The sequence below is a fragment of the Gopherus evgoodei genome, chromosome 15 (assembly GCF_007399415.2).
Source record: "Gopherus evgoodei ecotype Sinaloan lineage chromosome 15, rGopEvg1_v1.p, whole genome shotgun sequence".
NCBI classification, from domain to species: Eukaryota; Metazoa; Chordata; order Testudines; family Testudinidae; genus Gopherus; species Gopherus evgoodei.
In genome coordinates, this window is record NC_044336.1 from 3702797 (window position 1) to 3720105 (window position 17309).

At 43.7% G+C, this 17309-nt stretch overlaps 1 protein-coding gene across 9 annotated transcripts in view; it reads left to right on the forward strand.

Annotated features, from left to right (window-relative positions):
- The window catches only part of MAP2K4 (mitogen-activated protein kinase kinase 4), a 187177-nt gene that overhangs the window by 120251 nt on the left and 49617 nt on the right, over nt 1-17309 (forward strand). For all 9 annotated transcript variants that reach the window (XM_030534445.1, XM_030534448.1, XM_030534446.1 and 6 more), the window contains 2 exons: nt 5592-5711; nt 14588-14707. In XM_030534445.1, coding sequence (XP_030390305.1) covers nt 5592-5711; nt 14588-14707 — 240 coding nt within the window. The remainder of the gene's footprint in view (nt 1-5591; nt 5712-14587; nt 14708-17309) is intronic.

The following is a 17309-nucleotide window of genomic DNA, read 5'->3' on the forward strand; positions in this document are numbered from 1 at the left end:
CATCCTGTCCCCTTGTGTGATTTGGGGTCTGTAACAGAGACCAACTAGTTCCCCATTTTGTGTTTTATCTGTTAGTACATTGCTCATTTTCATCATCTGAGTCAGATGCCACCAGCAGAAGGTTGATTTTCCTTTTTTGGTGGTTCAGGTTCTGTAGTTTCCGCATCAGAGTGTTGCTCTTTTAAGACTTCTGACAGCATACTTCACACTTAGTCCCTCTCAGATTTTGGAAGGCACTTCAGATTCTTAAACCTTGGGTCGAGTGCTATAACTATCTTTAGAAATCTCACATTGGTACCTACTTTGCATTTTGTCAGCTCTGCAGTGAAAGTGTTAAAATAAACAACATGTGCTGTCTTATCATCTGAGACTGCTATAACATGAAATATATGGCAGAATGCGGGTAAAACAGCAGGAAACATACAGTTCTCCTCCATGGAGTTCAGTCATAAATTTAATTAATGTATTATTTTTTTAACGAGCATCGTCAGCATGGAAGCATGTCCTCTGGAACGGTGACCAAAGCATGAAGGAGCATATGAATCGCTTCTCGGCTCTCTGAGCTAAGAGGTGAAAACATTATCTAAAAGTTATATCTGGCATGTAAATACCTTGCAATGCCAGCTACAAAAATGCCATTCGAATGCCTTTTCTCACTTTCAGGTGACATTATAAATAAGAAGCAGGCATCATTATCTCCCGTAAATGTAAACGCATTTCTCTTAGAGATTGGCTGAACAAGCAGTAGAACAGAGTGGACTTGTGGGCTCTAAAGTTTTACTTTGTTTTGGTTTTGAATGCAGTTATGTAACAAAAAATATACATTTGTAAGTTGCACTTTCACGATAAAAAGATTGCACTACAATACTTGAATGAAGTGAATTGAAAAATACTATTTTTTGTTTATCATTTTTACAGTGCAAATATTTGTAATAAAAATAATATAAAGTGAGCACTGTACACTTTGTATTCTGTGTTGTAATTGAAATCAATATATTTGAAAATGTAGAAAAAAATCCAAAACTATTTAATAAATTTCAATTGCTATTCTATTGTTTAACAGTGCGGTTAAAACTGTGATAAATCGCGATTAATTTTTTTGTGTTAATCAAGTGAGTTAACTGAGATTAATTGACAGCCCTAGTAATAACTAGACCAATCCTGATTGTTTTTTGTCAAACCTATTCTTAAAAAACTCCAATGATGGAGATTCCACAACCTACTGTGGCAATTTCTTTAACTACCCTGACATCTTTCCTAACATCCAGCCTAAATCTCCCTTGCTGCAGTTTAAGCCCATTGCTTCTTGTCCTGTCATCAGAGGTTAACGAGAACAATTTTTCTCCCTCTGACTTGTAAAAAACTTCTATGTATTTGAAAACTGTTATCGTGTCCCCCCACCCCAGCCCCTAGTCTTCTCTTCTCCAGACTAAACAAACTAAGTTTTTTCAATCTCTCCTCATAGGTCTTATTTTCTAGACCTTTAATCATTTTTGTTACTCTTCTTTGGACTTTATCCAATTTGTTCACATCTTTCCTGAAATGTGGCGCCCAGAACTGGACATAACACTCCAGTTGAGGCCTAATCAGTGTGGAGTAGAGCAGAAGAATCACTTCTCATGTCTTGCTTACAACACTCCTGCTAATACCTCCCAGAATAATGTTCAGTTTTTTTGCAACAGTGTTACACTGTTGGCTTATGTTTAGCTTGTGATCCACTATGACCTGCAGATCCCTTTCCGCAGCACTCCTTCCTGGGCAGTCATTTCCCATTTTGTATGTGTGCAACTGATTGTTTCTTCATAAGTGGAGTACTTTGCATTTGTCCATATTGAATTTCATCCTGTTTACTTCAGACCATTTCTCCAGTTTTTCCAGATCATTTTAAATTTTAATCCTATCCTCCAAAGTATTTGCAATCCCTCCCAGCTTGGTATCATCCGCAAAGTTTATAAGTGTACCATTATCTAAATAATTGGTGAAGATATTGAACAGAACCAGACCCAGGATCAGTCCCTGCAGGACTCTACTCGTGATACCCTTGTAGCTTGACTGTGAACCACTGATAGCTACTCTCTGGGAATGGTTTTCCAACCAATTATGCATCCACTTTATCGTAGCTCTATCTGGGCTAAGTTGCCCTAGTTTCTTTATGAGTAGGTCATATGACACAGTATCAAAAGCCTCACTAAAGTCAAGATATACCAGGCCTACCACTTCCCTTCTATCCACAAGGCTTGTACTGGATTTATTTGTTCCTTGCTCTCTATTACTCTTGAGCTTTGGAGGATTTTCTCTAGGGGAGAGGCTGCAGCATGTTGTACTTGTGGTCTGTGTGTTAGCTGGCAGTGTTTTTGTACAACCTTCACATGCTCTTGGGGAGGTGCTGCTGATCACTCAAGATTCTACAGCTTATTCCAACAGTTTTTTGTGTTCTTGTTACATTGCTAAATGTTTGCTCCTTAGCCAGTTAACCAGGGTCACTGGGCTGTGGTGGAATGTCCCTGGTGAATGTTGGCTAAACAATACCATCTCTTTCTGGCCAGACCCACTCAGAGCCCACAGCAGTGCTGGATGCAACATATGCTTTTCCCCTATTTGGATCACCTATCTTCAGTCTCCAGCACTTTTGTATGGGACCTCTTACTAGTTCCACCATCAGGTCTTCCTCAGCACTCCACACAGGTGCATTAGTTGAGGATATCATGCTGTCTTCTTGGGTTTTCTTGTAATTCTTGTGTCTGTTTGAAAGAGTTCTCCTGTATAACTGGAACTCTTTCTCATCTCTGGGCCTGCTGTCTGTCTCCTCCTCCTCTCTTCCCAGTCAGAATGTACTTGGAAAAGACTGAGCGGTGTGATTTCTTGGTCTTGACATTCATTTCAGTTTATTGTTATAATAGCATCTTCCATATAAACTATATTCTCAAGTGCTTTACAGTGGTAAGTGATAAATAACAGCAGAGGAGGTAATGGCAAGGGAGAGAAGAGATGTTTTGAACTGAAGTTTGAAGTGTAGTGGAGGGCCAGAGGCAGAGAGATATAGGGATGGCAGGAGTTGTAGAGGAGGAGACTGTTGCACTAGCCTTGATGCGATTGTGCAGGGGAAGAGGGAGAGGCCAGTACTAGATGACTGGAGAGAACACTGTGTATCTGGGGAGAATCCAGAAAAGGTCTTAAAAACAAGAATGGTAATTTTAGGCTGGATCCTGAAATGAAAGGAAGTCAGTGCTATTGTATGTGATGTGGTGGCACAGCTTTCTTCTAGGTGTGGGAGGGCCGATTGCAGCATTCTGTCAATGCTGGAGCTAGGAGAAATTGAGGACCCATTGAGAAGAATGTTCTACTATTGAAAGGGGATGGGCGCTATGGATGAGGGTTCTGCAAATGTGGAGTAGAGGCAGCATTGTTGAAGGAAGATATGGGCAGAGGAGGTGGCTTCTGAGTCGAGGGAGATGCCAAGGTTTCGAACTGGAGAAAAGCTAATTTCCGAGCCCCCACTGTTCATCTGCTTTGTAGAGTGTTCCAGATGGAGACGACCAGCCGTGTGGCAGTGTTCTATGTGAAAAGCTTTCTGAAACAGGAGCTGTCCAGACAAAGAGCTCAGTACATTCAGTGTTCTTGAAAGATGCTAGGCTGATGGTCTTGGCTGCTAATGTCCTCTGTCCAGACCATAGCTAAAAGCAAAAGCAGCAGTACTGCAAGCTTCTTGAGACCCCAACCACCCAAGAGTCTGCCTTCCCCCCCTGCTTTGAGGGAGATGTTAGGTTCTTTCAGCCCTTGGCATCTCTGCAGGGGCAGCATACTGTATATTGTAGTCATGTCCTCTGTGATGTGTATATTTGATGAGGCATGGAACAGACTCACCAAACTCATTTCACATACACCACTGAACTGCTGTCAGATAGATTTGAACCAGTGACCTAGACATGAAAATGTCTGTAGCTTCATTACTAATCCCCCAAGCCATCCATTCTCTGTGCCTACAATAGCTGTATTTCACCCATTTGGCTGCATTGGAGGGGTGTGTGAAGTGATTCCTGTGTATGCTGTGCAAGTAGCTTGCCAATTTTCCAGAGTGCTGTAGGATCTGTTGGGAAAGGAAGGAATTATTGTTCTAGTCTAAAACATAAGTTACTAGAACTTTAAGGCTACATGGGCCACGTCCACACTACAGAGTAAAATCGAAATTAATAAAATCGATTTTATAAAACAGGTTTTATAAAATCGATTTTACGCGTCCGCACTAGGGCACATTACTTCGATGGTGTGTGTCCATGGTCCCAGGCTACCATCGATTTCCGGAGTGGTGCACTCTGGGTAGCTCAGTAAAAGAATGGGACCAATAACTTCGATTTCCGTCCACACTAACCCTAAATCGATATAGTAATATCGATTTTAGGGTTACTCCTCTCGTTGAGCAGGAGTACAGAAATCGATTTTAAGACCCCTTAAAATCGATTTTAAGTGCCTTATAGTGTGGACGGGTACAGCGTTAAATCGATTTAACGCTGTAGTGTGGACCAGGCCATGGTGAAGCACTCAGAATATCAGGAAATGTCAAAGGTAAGAACAATCATGCAACAGCTACTCTGCCCCGTGTATGTATCATTACGAGACAGTTTGCAATTAGATGATCATACATTATTTCTCAAATAGTGCAGTACAAGAGCCTGACCCTGAAAACTCTACAACCATCTGTAGTGCTTATTAATGAGTTGTCTCACTGACGTCTATGTCTCCACTTAGTTGCGAGCACTATGCTCAGTAGAGTTGGTAGGATGATGCTCTAGAGTCACAGTTTTTTCTACAAGTTTTGGCAAGAACTGGTTTATAATGTTAATTTTGTCTCTTTCCCTCCCCTTCCCCCGTCTCATGCTGGAAAATAGTGGCACTGTTTTTGCTGAAGCTTTTGAAAAACAAAAGTCTTCAGGCAGAAACTGAGCATGGAAAACTTTATCTAGAATGCAAACCATTATTTATTTTTAACTTAGAGGCTACTACCAGGCAAGAAATGCATAGTTGTTTGGTCTTTTAGCCTGCCTAGCATGTACAGTATAAATCATGGCATAAAACTGGTCTGAAAAACTTGTAGGCACTCTGTGATGGGTGCACAGTGTAGGGGGTGCCTTCATCTTAATTTCCTTCCTTTAGTAATAAAATATATTTGAGGGTTACATTTCAAAGCAGTGCTCAGGTCCCAGCATCAATGGGAGCTGTGGCTAACTCACCACTGCACATTGCTTTGAACATAAAATCTGAATATTGTTTTCCTGTAGGTTTTAAAGAGGATAAAGAAAATATTTGATTGCCTTTGCTGCTTACTGATGCTCCACCTGATAATGCTGAGATTTGGAGTAAAATTTGGCCAGAGATTTCATAATCTGAACTAACTTGCTTTAGGTTTATATTAATTGCAATTTTTTTCTCATTTAAAAACATGGTCTACTTCTTCAAAGCCTGTTATTTTCATGTCTTTGAGACCACATGCACCACCCTGGGACGGGTCCTGGCAGGTTTCTCGTGAACTGGCTGAGGATGATGTAATAGTAGCACGTTAATGATAAAACCTCTGCCATTCCTTACTCTTCCAGAGAATTCGATCAACAGTGGATGAAAAGGAACAGAAACAGCTTCTAATGGACTTGGATGTAGTGATGCGAAGTAGTGACTGCCCCTATATTGTTCAGTTTTATGGAGCACTGTTCAGAGAGGTGGGCACTCAGAGTTTGTTTCATTTATACCAGAGGTTTTATTTAATTTAAAATTTAATTTGCAGCAGCTTTCAGTTTATTATAATAGAAAGAAGTTAATTTACTGGGGGATTTTTGATTCGCAAGTTGTCATCAAACCCATTACTAGAAGGGAAGAGACTCTGGGTTCTGATTGCTGCTATGTATATATTTTGGTGTTCATTTATATGATCCCTGTCATGATTATTGCTGCTTTCTTGCCATGCTCTCATGCTCACATCTAGGATTTGGTGGCGTTTAAGTGGTTTGACTGTCTGGACAGGTATGGCACTCAGATATCTGACACATTTCATATATCTGATTTATAGATGTGCTCTATGCAGACTCTCAAAGGTTGTGTGCTTTGCACACTGCCTTGTGCTGGGAAGGGCTGGAGCTGTAAAGCCCCAGGAGTCGCTGCAGCAGGGGAGAAAGGGTGTAGTGCTTTAGGAGGCACAATCCTTCCCAGAGCTGCTTGGCATGCATGCTGCACAATGGACATGCCAAACCTTCTCAACCATGGCATTTCTTTTGGAGTGATTTGCACCTGAGGACACTAGTAGGGAGTCAGTCCTAAAGTGCCCTGAGCCCAAGGCCTGTGATTACCTTTGGTCCTGTCACAGGGCTTGTCTCTCCTGGGAGATTACATTGTGTAGAACATTGTGCTGGGTAACCAGGAGTTAGCACTTGATGTAGCTAAGGACTACCCTACTTAATGTCTCAGCTGACTAGGGTTAACCTGAGCATGGGCCCTAGTGATAACCACCGCATGGCAATGAGATGTTAAATGCTACATGTCCTGGCTATGCTGCGTGTTTACCACCATATAAATTAACGTGTTTTCAGGTGATGTAATTTCTGGGTGTAGACAAGGACAAAGAAAGTGTAGCAGGGAGGGATTGTCTCTTTGCTGCATCCCTTGCAACCACAAAGATGAAGCAAATCCAATCTTTAGTGATCAATAAAAACAATGGGGAAAGAGGCCCTCTGCATGAGTGTGTGCAGCTCTATACTCTTGTCAGGAGCGGCGCCAGGGTTTTTGGTGCCCTAGGCAGGGGTCCTTCCGCACTCCAGGTCTTCCGCGGCAATTCTGCGGTGGGTTGGTGGGGGGTCCTTCCGCGCTCCCGGTCTTCGGGGCACTTCTGCGGCGGGTCCCAGAGCGAGTGAAGGACCCGCCGCAGAATTGCCGCCGAAGACCCAGAGCGCGGAAGGACCCCCGCCGCCGAATTGCCGCCGAGAGCGGCAAAATGCCGCCCCTCCAGATCCTTGTGCTGTAGGCGACCGCCTAGGTTGCCTAAATGAAAGCGCCGGCCCTGACTCCTGTGCACCGAAAACCTGTCCCTTCATTCTGTGTAGGCACAAACTGCGGGGATGGTCTACTGGAACTAGCACAATCTCCAGAACTCAAATGACAAGCCAGAGTCAATTGTAACTTCACAGTCTAGCCCATACAATTGGCATGGCGGGGGTCAGATTGTGACTGTGAGCATCACGGTCTGGTTCCTGTCTCCCCCTTTTTCAAGGTGAAAATGGTCCATGCTAGCCCTTTGCTGATGCAGATTATTTCTCCCTTTGCGTTGGCTCTGGTAGTCCATGTGATATTGTGGGGTGAGGGAGGAGGCAGAGACATAGCTCCAACCTTGCTCCACCACTGCCTTCCTACTGCCTGCATGTCTGCACTGGAGGGAGTGTAGCAACTCATGAGCAGCCTGTGCAGACAAGTAGAGGTTCATAAGTGAGCTCTGAAAGATGAAGGTTGGTCTTGTGGGGTAAGACCGTGGCTTACAAGTGGAAAGACCCCGCTTCAATTCCTGGCTTTCCAGACTCCCTGTCTGACCTCTGGCAGGTCACTTGTTTCCCTGTGCCTTAATTCCCTAGCTGTACAATCAGGCCAATAATCCTTCCTTTCTCCTGACCTCTGTCTGTCTTGTAACCCTTTAAGGGTAGGGATTCTCTTACTATGTGTGTGGTACAAGCCCTAGCACAATGGGGCGTTGATCTTGGTTGAAAGCTTCAAGATGCCACTATAAAACAAATAATTATCAATAATTCTGATAAATTGGTTTGAACAAAATCCCTAGACATGAACGTCTTTTGCCTGTTGCTGCTGAGTTACAGATTTATTGTTTTATGCCTCTGGCACCTCTCCACAGCTCTAGGATCACCACAAAATGAAAACATACAGCAGCACTATGTTTTGATTTAAATTTCCACATTAAAAAATACCACTCTACAGACTTAGTGACACTCTCTACCATATCATGAGCCCCCTACTGCATCATCCTCCCACCAGGTTCCTGCCTGTCCTCCTGCAGACCCCAGTGTCAGTAAATGTAGACAGCATGCCTAGTAGGGACCTGGGATCTACCGTTGCCATCACCCCGTCTTGCCAAAATAGTTACAATAGTACTGCAAGTAAACCAATGGAACTGAGATTAAATAGCACATTTTACAGCTGGCGAGTAACATGAGCCAGAATTGCCCCACCACATCCACCCTGCCAACCATTCATAGAGATTGAAGGAAAAAGTCTTCCCATAACCTCGCCTAGCCCTGCCATATCCCTCACACACAGCAGGGATATTCCTCCTCACTCCCCTCCCCCGCCATATCCCTCACACACAGCAGGGCTATTCCTCCTCATCCCTCCCACCCCACCATATCCCTCACACGCAGCAGGGGTGTTCCTTCTCACCCCCCAATGCCACCATATCCCTCACAGACAGCACAGGTGTTCCTCCTCACGCCCCCGGCCTCGCCATATCCCTAACGCACACACAATCCCACCATATCCTTCACACACAGCAAGGGTGTTCCTCCTCATCCCCCCACTGCCCCATATCCCTCACAGACAGCAGGGGTATTCCTCCTCACCTCCCCCCCCACACACACACACACCTGGCCCCGACATATCCCTCACACACACACTTCCACCATATCCGTCACATACAGCAGAGATGTTCCACCTCACTCCCCCCCGCCATATCTCTCACACACAGCAGGGGTGTTCCTCCTCATCCCTTCTCCCCTGCCATATCCCTCACACACAACAGAAGTGTTCCTCCTCACCTGCCCTTTGCCATATCCTCACACCCACACACTCACCTATTCCTCAAACACATCAGGGATGTGCCTCTTCACCCCCCACCCTGCCATATCCCTCACACACAACAGGGGTGTTCCTCCTCACACACACACACTCCTGCCATATCCCTCACGCACAGCAGGGGTGTTCCACCTAGGTAATCATCAGTAGCATTCATTCTAGACTACTTACTATATCTGAAACAACAGGGACTATCCACATCATCTTTTAGGGTCCACCTGGCCTCAATCTCGGTGTTTCACCTGTGAGTGAACAGCTGTTCCGTATTCTCAAACACCATCTGTAGTCATTTGCTCAAAGAACTTGACAGACATGACAAGCAGTCTCTTCCTGGGATCTCAACCTGGTATTGTTGAGGCTCATGGATCCCCCTTTCAAGCTGCTGGCAATGTGGTCTCTGCTCTACTTGTCCTGGAAGGTGGCCTTCCTAGTGGCCATTACTTCAGATGGAAGAGTCTCAGAGATTGGGGCTCTCACTTCAGAACCTCCGTACACGGTATTCTTCCAGGACAAGGTCCAGCTGCATCTTCATCCAGCCTTCCTTCCAAAAATGGTTTCACAATTCCATAGTAACCAGGACATCTTCCTCCTGGTCTTCTATGCAAAACCACTTGCCAACAGAAAGAAGTAGAGGCTTCGCTCACTGGGCATCAGACCTGCACCAGCCTTCTACATAGAAAGGACTAAATCATTTTGGAAAATTATTCAATTTTGTGGCTATTGCAGACAGGATGAAGGTCTTCCAATCTCAGCCCAGAGAATTTCATCATGGATCACTTCCTGTATTTGCACATGCTACAACCTGGCAAAGGTCTCTGCTACTGCCCTGATGGCACATTCCACAAGGGCCCAAGCATCTTCGTCTACATTTGTGGCACAGGTTACTAAACAGGACATTTGTAGAGCAGCAACATGGTGGTCAGTTCACACTTTTGTGTCTCGATATGCCATCACTCAGCAGGCTAGAGACGATGCTGGATTTGGCCGAGTGGTGTTACAATCAGCTTGTCAGTGAACTCTGAACCCTCCACCTGCACTACTACTCGGGAGCCACCTGCATTGGAATGGATATGAGGAAGCACTTGAAGAAGAAAAAATGGTTACTGATCTTTCATAACTGTTGTTCTTCGAGATGTGTTGCACATGTCCATTCCAACCCCCAGCCCTGCCCCTCTGTTGGAGTTAGCTGGCAAGAAGGTATGGAGGGGGCTGCTACTTGGCGCTGTGAGCGCGCAACTCCAGGGAGCACTAGAGCCGACCTGACAGATACCACTGAGGGAAAAGCTTGCTGGCAGTGGTGCTCAGGTCTGGCACACATCTACATTGGAATGGTCAGCTCTAGGCCCTATTTCTAATGCAGGCATCTATCCCAGGCCTGGAATAAGACTTCCTAACTGAACTGAGAGGCAGGTCAACCTGGTGGCAGCTGTTGAGGCAAAAGATTTAACTAAGTAAGGAGAGGAATAGATTCACCCCACTCCATCCTTTCCTCCTCTTACAAAAATGGAAAATGCTGTACAGTCCAGCAAGAATTCTCCATCAAGAAGAGCTTACAGATGCATCTCCGTCTCTGGGAGCTGGGACACTTCCATTTGGAAATCCATTAGAAGCATCATTGGTAGATGCAGCAGATACATTTTCAAGGGCAGTGCTGTTGCCATTGTGATGTGCTGTGAATCATGACTTCACGCTTCGGGGTTTCCCGCAGAGGTCAAGAACATCCCGAGGACCTGCCTTTTGATGAAACTCACTTTTTTAACCAAAAGACAGATGAGTCCTTGCACACTCCAGAGGACTTTAGGGTCACTCTCTGCTCCCTGGGAATATATACATCTTCCCCAAACAATGCCACAAGTAAGCATACAAGCCTAGACCCAAGGCTCAACAATTTTACCACCAGCATCCTTACGAGCTACCCCGTAAGAGGCAAAGGATTCAGAAGTCCCATTTCCTACATTGTCTGCGGCAACCTCATCACCCCAATCCCAGCCCCCATCTAAACAATATTTTTGACAAGTGCTCTAGAACTGCAAACCACCAAATACTGATTCCCAGCCACCCTTTGGGAGTCATATAGTACTCTTTTTCCACATCTGGAGTGCTGTGACAATGGATGAATGGGTACTAAACATCATCCATCCTGGCTATGCAATCAAATTTACCTCCCTGCACCACACCTTTTCAGTGGCCATTCTCATGAGGAGATTTTCAAACAAGAAATACAATCCTTCTTACAGTGGGGAGCAATAAAGGGGTACCTCTTTAGTACCAAGGAAAGGGTTTTTACTCAACATATTTCCTAGTACCCAAAAAGAAGGGCATCTGGAGAGCCATCCTCAATTTCCATCATCTCAACTGTGTTATTCACACACTGTAATTTTGCATGATCACACTGACATTTATAATCCTATCTTTGGAAAATGGCATATGCTTTACAGCTCTCAATATGAAGGAAGTATGCTTCCATGTAGACATTCACCCTGCTCACAGACATTTTTTAGATTCACGATGGCCCTGAATATTTTCAATATAGCATGTTCCTATTTTGCCTTGCTTTCAAGGGTTTTTACTAAGGTCATCTTGGTAGTAGCAGTCCATATCAGGTGTTGTGGCTTCACCATGTTCCCCTGTCTCAAAAACTGGCTTCTGGTTGCCAAGAAGCCTACAAGTCGACTTCATCAAGGCTTCAACTTCTGTCTTTCCTAGGGGTCAGTATAAACTTGGAAAAGTCTGTGCTCACTCCAACACAGACTTTAGATTTCATCAGAGCATTCCTAAATTCAGTCACAGCAAGGTCTTTTCTGCCAGTTGATAGGTTCCAAGTGATGAATAACCTCATCGATAGGGTCAAGAGCAATACTTGAACACCCTTTTCTCCTGAGACATATGGCTTTATGTACTTATGTCACGCCATTTGCCAGACTCCATCTTCATTGTCTACAAGTGTGGCTTCAAACAGTGCACTCACCAAACCAACAGTCCGTGAATGCCATAGTAGCCATCAAAATAGCAGAATCCCCACAGGTACCAGTCAATACGATCTTTACAGATGCCTCCCTTTTAGACTGGGGAGCTTACATGGACAGTCGCACAGCTCAAGGCACTTGGACATCTCGAGACACATCCACGTACTGGAATTGTGGCGGTCTGAGAGACTCGCAAGGCCTTTCTCCCATTAATTCAAGGTCCCCATATCTTCATAATATCGAACAATGTGACAACTGTCTTTTACTCAGTAAGCAGAGGGGAACAAGATCCATTCCCTTGCGTTCAAAAGCAGCCGCTCTGGAATCAAATCATCCAGGGAATCAAAATGTGCTGGTGGACTTCCTCAGCAGACACTTCACTAAGGATCATACAACAAAAGTATTGTTTACCACTTTTGCTGTATGGGGAACCCCCACAATGGACCTGTTCACTTCTCAAATGAACAGAAAGTGCAATATATAGTACTCCAGAGGAGCCCTAAGGCATAACTGACAGGCTAATGCTCTACTTCTTCGGTGGTGAGACCATCTGAACTATGCCTTCCTCACTTACTGCTCCCATCTCAGGTCATGGGGAAAATTCGTCAGGACAAGGCATAAGTCATCCCAATGTCTACAATTGACTCGTCTCTTTATAGGCATTGCCTGACCCCTTCCCAACTGAGTTTAATAATCAGACAGGGCTGGCTGGCTTTAGGCCCTCTGGTCTTTAAAGGCATGGACCACCCTGTTACATCTTGAAGCTTACCTAACTAGTTTTGCATCACCACATCATAACAACCACTCTCAGAAGCAGATTTCTAGTAGAAGAGGGCTCCTTAATCTATCAGACAAAGGAAGCATGAGATCCAGTGGCTGAAAGCTGAAGCTAGACAAATTTAGACTGGAAAAAAGCACAAAGTTATGTCAGAGTAATTAATCATTGGACCTATTGAACCATTGGAATAGCATATCGAGCGTTGTGGTGGATTCCCCATCATTTAAAAGGCTTTAACATTGGATATCTTGGAATATGCTCTAGGCAAATCTGCTCTAGCTAACCAGAAGTTACAGGCTTAATGTAGGAATTACTGGGCAAAGCTTCTGGCCTGTTTATGCAGGAGATAATCACAATGGTCTCTTCTGGCCTTCAAATCTGTGAATCTTCATGAAAGTTATTAACACCTAGACATAGATTCGAAATTCCCTCTAGGACTCCTGGGATTTATCTCCAGGTGAACATGGCCACAGCTCTGTGAAATAGGAGTGAAAGAGTTATAACAGGATATTTTTTTTTCTCCTCAGAGAAAACAATGAGTTTTCAATTACTTAAAGAAAAGTTCTAGTCTTCTCTTAAACAACTCCCTATGTATTAGCAAGCAAGACCTTTTATGATGTCTAATCAAGAAAAATCTATCACAGAGCTGAGAAGACTTCTTTGGAGGAATCTCCTACATTTGTTGGACTATAATTGACTTGTATCAAAAATCTGTACCTTATTCATAATCACACACTCCCAAGACTCTGAATTGTCAGTCATGGACCCAAGGTCTCAAAACTGTGATGGTAGGTATAGACATTGCAGTACCCGTTTGAAACAGCAATGTACAACACTTACAAGCATAGACTCAATCACTCAGCTTTTAATTCTGAACTCAGCGCAGCCAGCCTTATGAACTGCTTTTCTGAAGAGTTTGCCTTGTCGGTGCTCTGCCTCTGCCCCTTCAGACATCTGCTCTGGGCATGGGTCAACCAGAATTAAAAAGACTAGTTGTTTGAGCTCTAGAACCATTTGATATTTTAGGCCCACATGCTTACATTATTAATTACGCTAAAACGTGTTTAAGTTCAAGAATGCAGCGCTGCCATTGGGCAAAATGCCGATCCTGTATAATACCTATATTTCCAACAATGAAGACATGCCTCAGGATGCCAAAATCCACCATAAACAGCTCAAATTAAGCCATTTGCCATCCATAACAGTTAGCACAGAAGACTTTGGAACAATAGCCCTTAGTTTGGACTGAGAGTTGGTAGATTTTTGAACTTTTTGTTCCAGTGAAATAGTCTAATTTAATCATGATTTAAAATGTCATCATTTTAAAAAAATCAATTTTAAATAACTTAAAAGTTGTGCTATAACTTAGTAAAATGCTCAGCCTCATATTCTTAGTTTCTCTGGTAGCTGTGGAATCCACACTTGTGTAACACATTTAAGGTTACATTCTGCCTTTACCACTGAATTGGATATAATGAATGCAAATATAAAATATGAAACCCTTTGCAAATCACCTTTATAGAGAACTAGTCTCTCAGTATTAGCAGGGGCACTGTTTGAAATGAGGGGATATTAATCTCTCATGGAGGTTTGCTTCAGTTCTGGGTTTGAATATTTTATTTGGGGTTCTATGTTCTGTGTAATTTGATTTTTAGCCTTTACATCTTTTAAATAAAATGATATAAATCATGGAAAGTGACTCAGACCTGGGCTTTAGCAGCCAATTCCATTTCCAATGACCTGGCATCTTACACACAGGAGGGCATGAGATGCCTCTTCTCCCTGTGGTCTTCTCTTTCTTCTAGTAGGGCCAGGTTGTCTTTCCTTTCACTGTACACGTTAGTATGTGCACCCAAGGTTCTTCAACATGGCTTCAGCACCCCCATGGGCCAGACTATTGGAGCATAATAAATGTTGTCTGTTAGTCTCGATCAGATTCAAAGGGTCTCTGCATTCTGTTGATTCTTATGTATTATCTTACCGTGACATATGTTTGTTCTTTTTTTAGGGTGACTGTTGGATCTGTATGGAGCTCATGTCTACCTCGTTTGATAAGTTTTACAAATATGTATATAGTGTATTAGATGATGTTATTCCAGAAGAAATCTTAGGCAAAATCACTTTAGCTGTAAGTATTTAGATTTTGCTGCTCCCTTTTTGTACATTTTTAAAGATCATTTAAAAAGTTTAAGCTTTTGACTTTTTAGCCCCGTTCCCTCTGGTTTATTTGCATTCTGTAAAATCTTTATGGTTCTGGCTTTACCATTGCTTTATTATTATGTTAACTTCATTACTTGGTGGAGAAGCAGCCAGCAGCCCTGGAGGGAGAGGCCTCAGTGAATAAAGACACCCCAGAATCTTTTGCCTGAAATTCAAGCTGAATCCAAAGGCCATCTTTTGGTTCTGGTTCATTGGCATTCCAGTAACTCTCCCTCCAGATTGTCACATTAACAGATGGCACTAGCCTAAGCTGGTTCATTGCCTGGCAGGAGGCTCTTGTTCTGGGCAGGGCCAACAGAGAGACAAATTCTTCTGGTTTGCCGTTTTTTCATGCTGCTCCCTTGTTTTTCAGTGCATCCGGAATTCATTAAAATGGTAATTTAGAAAAAAAATGATGAAAAAGTGCAAGTTTTTGAAGTGAAAATATTTTTGTGTCTATGATCGTATTTTATGCCCAGAGTTTCATAAAGAAATGGGATGGATTTTGAATCTTCAATGAAATACATAATATCCAAATTTCAGGCATTTTGTATTTTCTTGTGACTATTTCTTCCACCTCCACTGGCCACCGAGACATGAGAAAAACCTGACCTTTGGGTGTTTTAATCAGGCAGTTTCAGAACACGTAAGAGTCTGCACCTGGTTACATTCTCCATGTCAGTAAACTTTGGAGTGAAAAGTTATTGCCAAAATCAAAGGGAAGACCGGTCCTGGGCAGAGTAGAAGTGATGGGGTGTGTCCATGCAATACTGGGACTGGCACTGGGTGTCCAGCTCATAGGTTTTTGTCTGTTCTGCTATCTTTACTGCAAATTCTCAAAAATAAGTTAGGCTTTTGGAGCTGTGTTTGACACTTGTGAGTTTAAGGCAAGATAGCTCCGGATCTCCTTGTCCCCAGAGCCAGCCTGTCAGTGTAGGGGCACTGGGACTTGTTTGTAGCTTTTGGAGGGATGGCCAATACTGAGTGGACAACACAGACTCCATTTCACCTATTGCTATAGAGTGAGAACAGTTTCTTCTTAGTACCCCTAGCAATGGTTAGATTTCTGTATAGAACCGTTAATGCCCATCACTTGCTTTGTGGGCACAGTGTGAGGCGTGCTGACTGCATGGAACAGCTGGCAACTTCTGAATTTTTCCCTGTGGTCCAGGAGCACTGATGCTTCATTTGAATGGAATCAGGAGGTCAGTGAACCTCAGCCAATTACACAACTGGCTTCTTCAAACAGTCTTCCACAAGAGAGGCACAGAACAGTGACACAAGGAAAAACAACCCACCCCAACTCCCGCCCCACACACACGTGCCAAGGTACAGGCCATGCAGAACAGGGGACAGTGACAGAACACTATGTATATGCATCATCATTTTGTTAGGTCCTTGGATGCTGCTGAATAAGAACGTAGGTAACAGGAGCTGCATGCATGAAATATCGTAGCAGTTAGCTGGACCTGACCCCTACAGCCCTGTGTGGATGCAAAATTTGTATCCGCATCCAATCCACCATCCACAAACATGGTTTGCGGATATGTGCAAATTTGAAGGGCTCTACTGACCTGTCTTTTGGAAATGTCGGAATAGGTTCCTCATTAGCCACACTGAGAGAAATAGCTTGACAGACAGATTGTTAACATGCCCATATGATCCACATTACTCAAGAGTATTGTCTTGTGTGTACTTGAGGGAAGGGGGTTGGGGTATGGAAAAGTTGAGAGATCAAAGTGACATCAGTAGCACCAGAAGTTTGTAAGTAAAGTGCCATTCCACCACTAGTGCCAAAACCCACCTTTTTCAAAGGGTGACTGAATTGCAGCCTGCTGCCTCAGTGGCTGTTGGCACTGCAGCCCTCTGGCATTTCAGGTGAGATCGTAGTTCTGACTGTGTGTAGTTTTTCCTCCAGCCAATTTTCAGATTTGGGTAACTAAAATTAGGCCCATAAATCTGTATTTAGAGGTGCCTAACACAGGTTTAAGTGTGGGCCCAAGGAACTGAAGTGTGAAAACTGAACTAAAATACCTCTCTGACTGTTCCTCTGTAGCAGGGGAGAGCAGCATATACAAAGTTCACCATCCCTCCTCTAGCCTGTTATTACCATAAAGCCCGAGGTTACATCAGGAAGGAAGGTGTGTTGTTGGTTGTGTTTAGTTTTGATTTGGTTTAGATTGGTTTTCTATGGGCACATTGAACTACCTCCTAAATTCTCCTCCCTCACTAGCCCCACAGACTGAGATGAGGAAGATTTTTTTAACAATGTTCTGAGTGTTGGGTTCTTCCCTCTGTGAGCGCATAACTGATAGGTAGACAGAGGTGCACAGGGACAGGTTGTCTAGCCCCCATGTTAGCTCTTAACCATACTGTCCTGCTTTCTTCCTGCATACCACAGTTCCCCACTAGCCTTTGCAAAGTACCACTTTCCCACTGTGTTGCAAAATCATTTATAATAGCAGAGCTAAGGTGGGGAGTGAGTAGTAAAGGCTTCTATACCTAAACAGACAGCTGTCAAAAGCCACGCC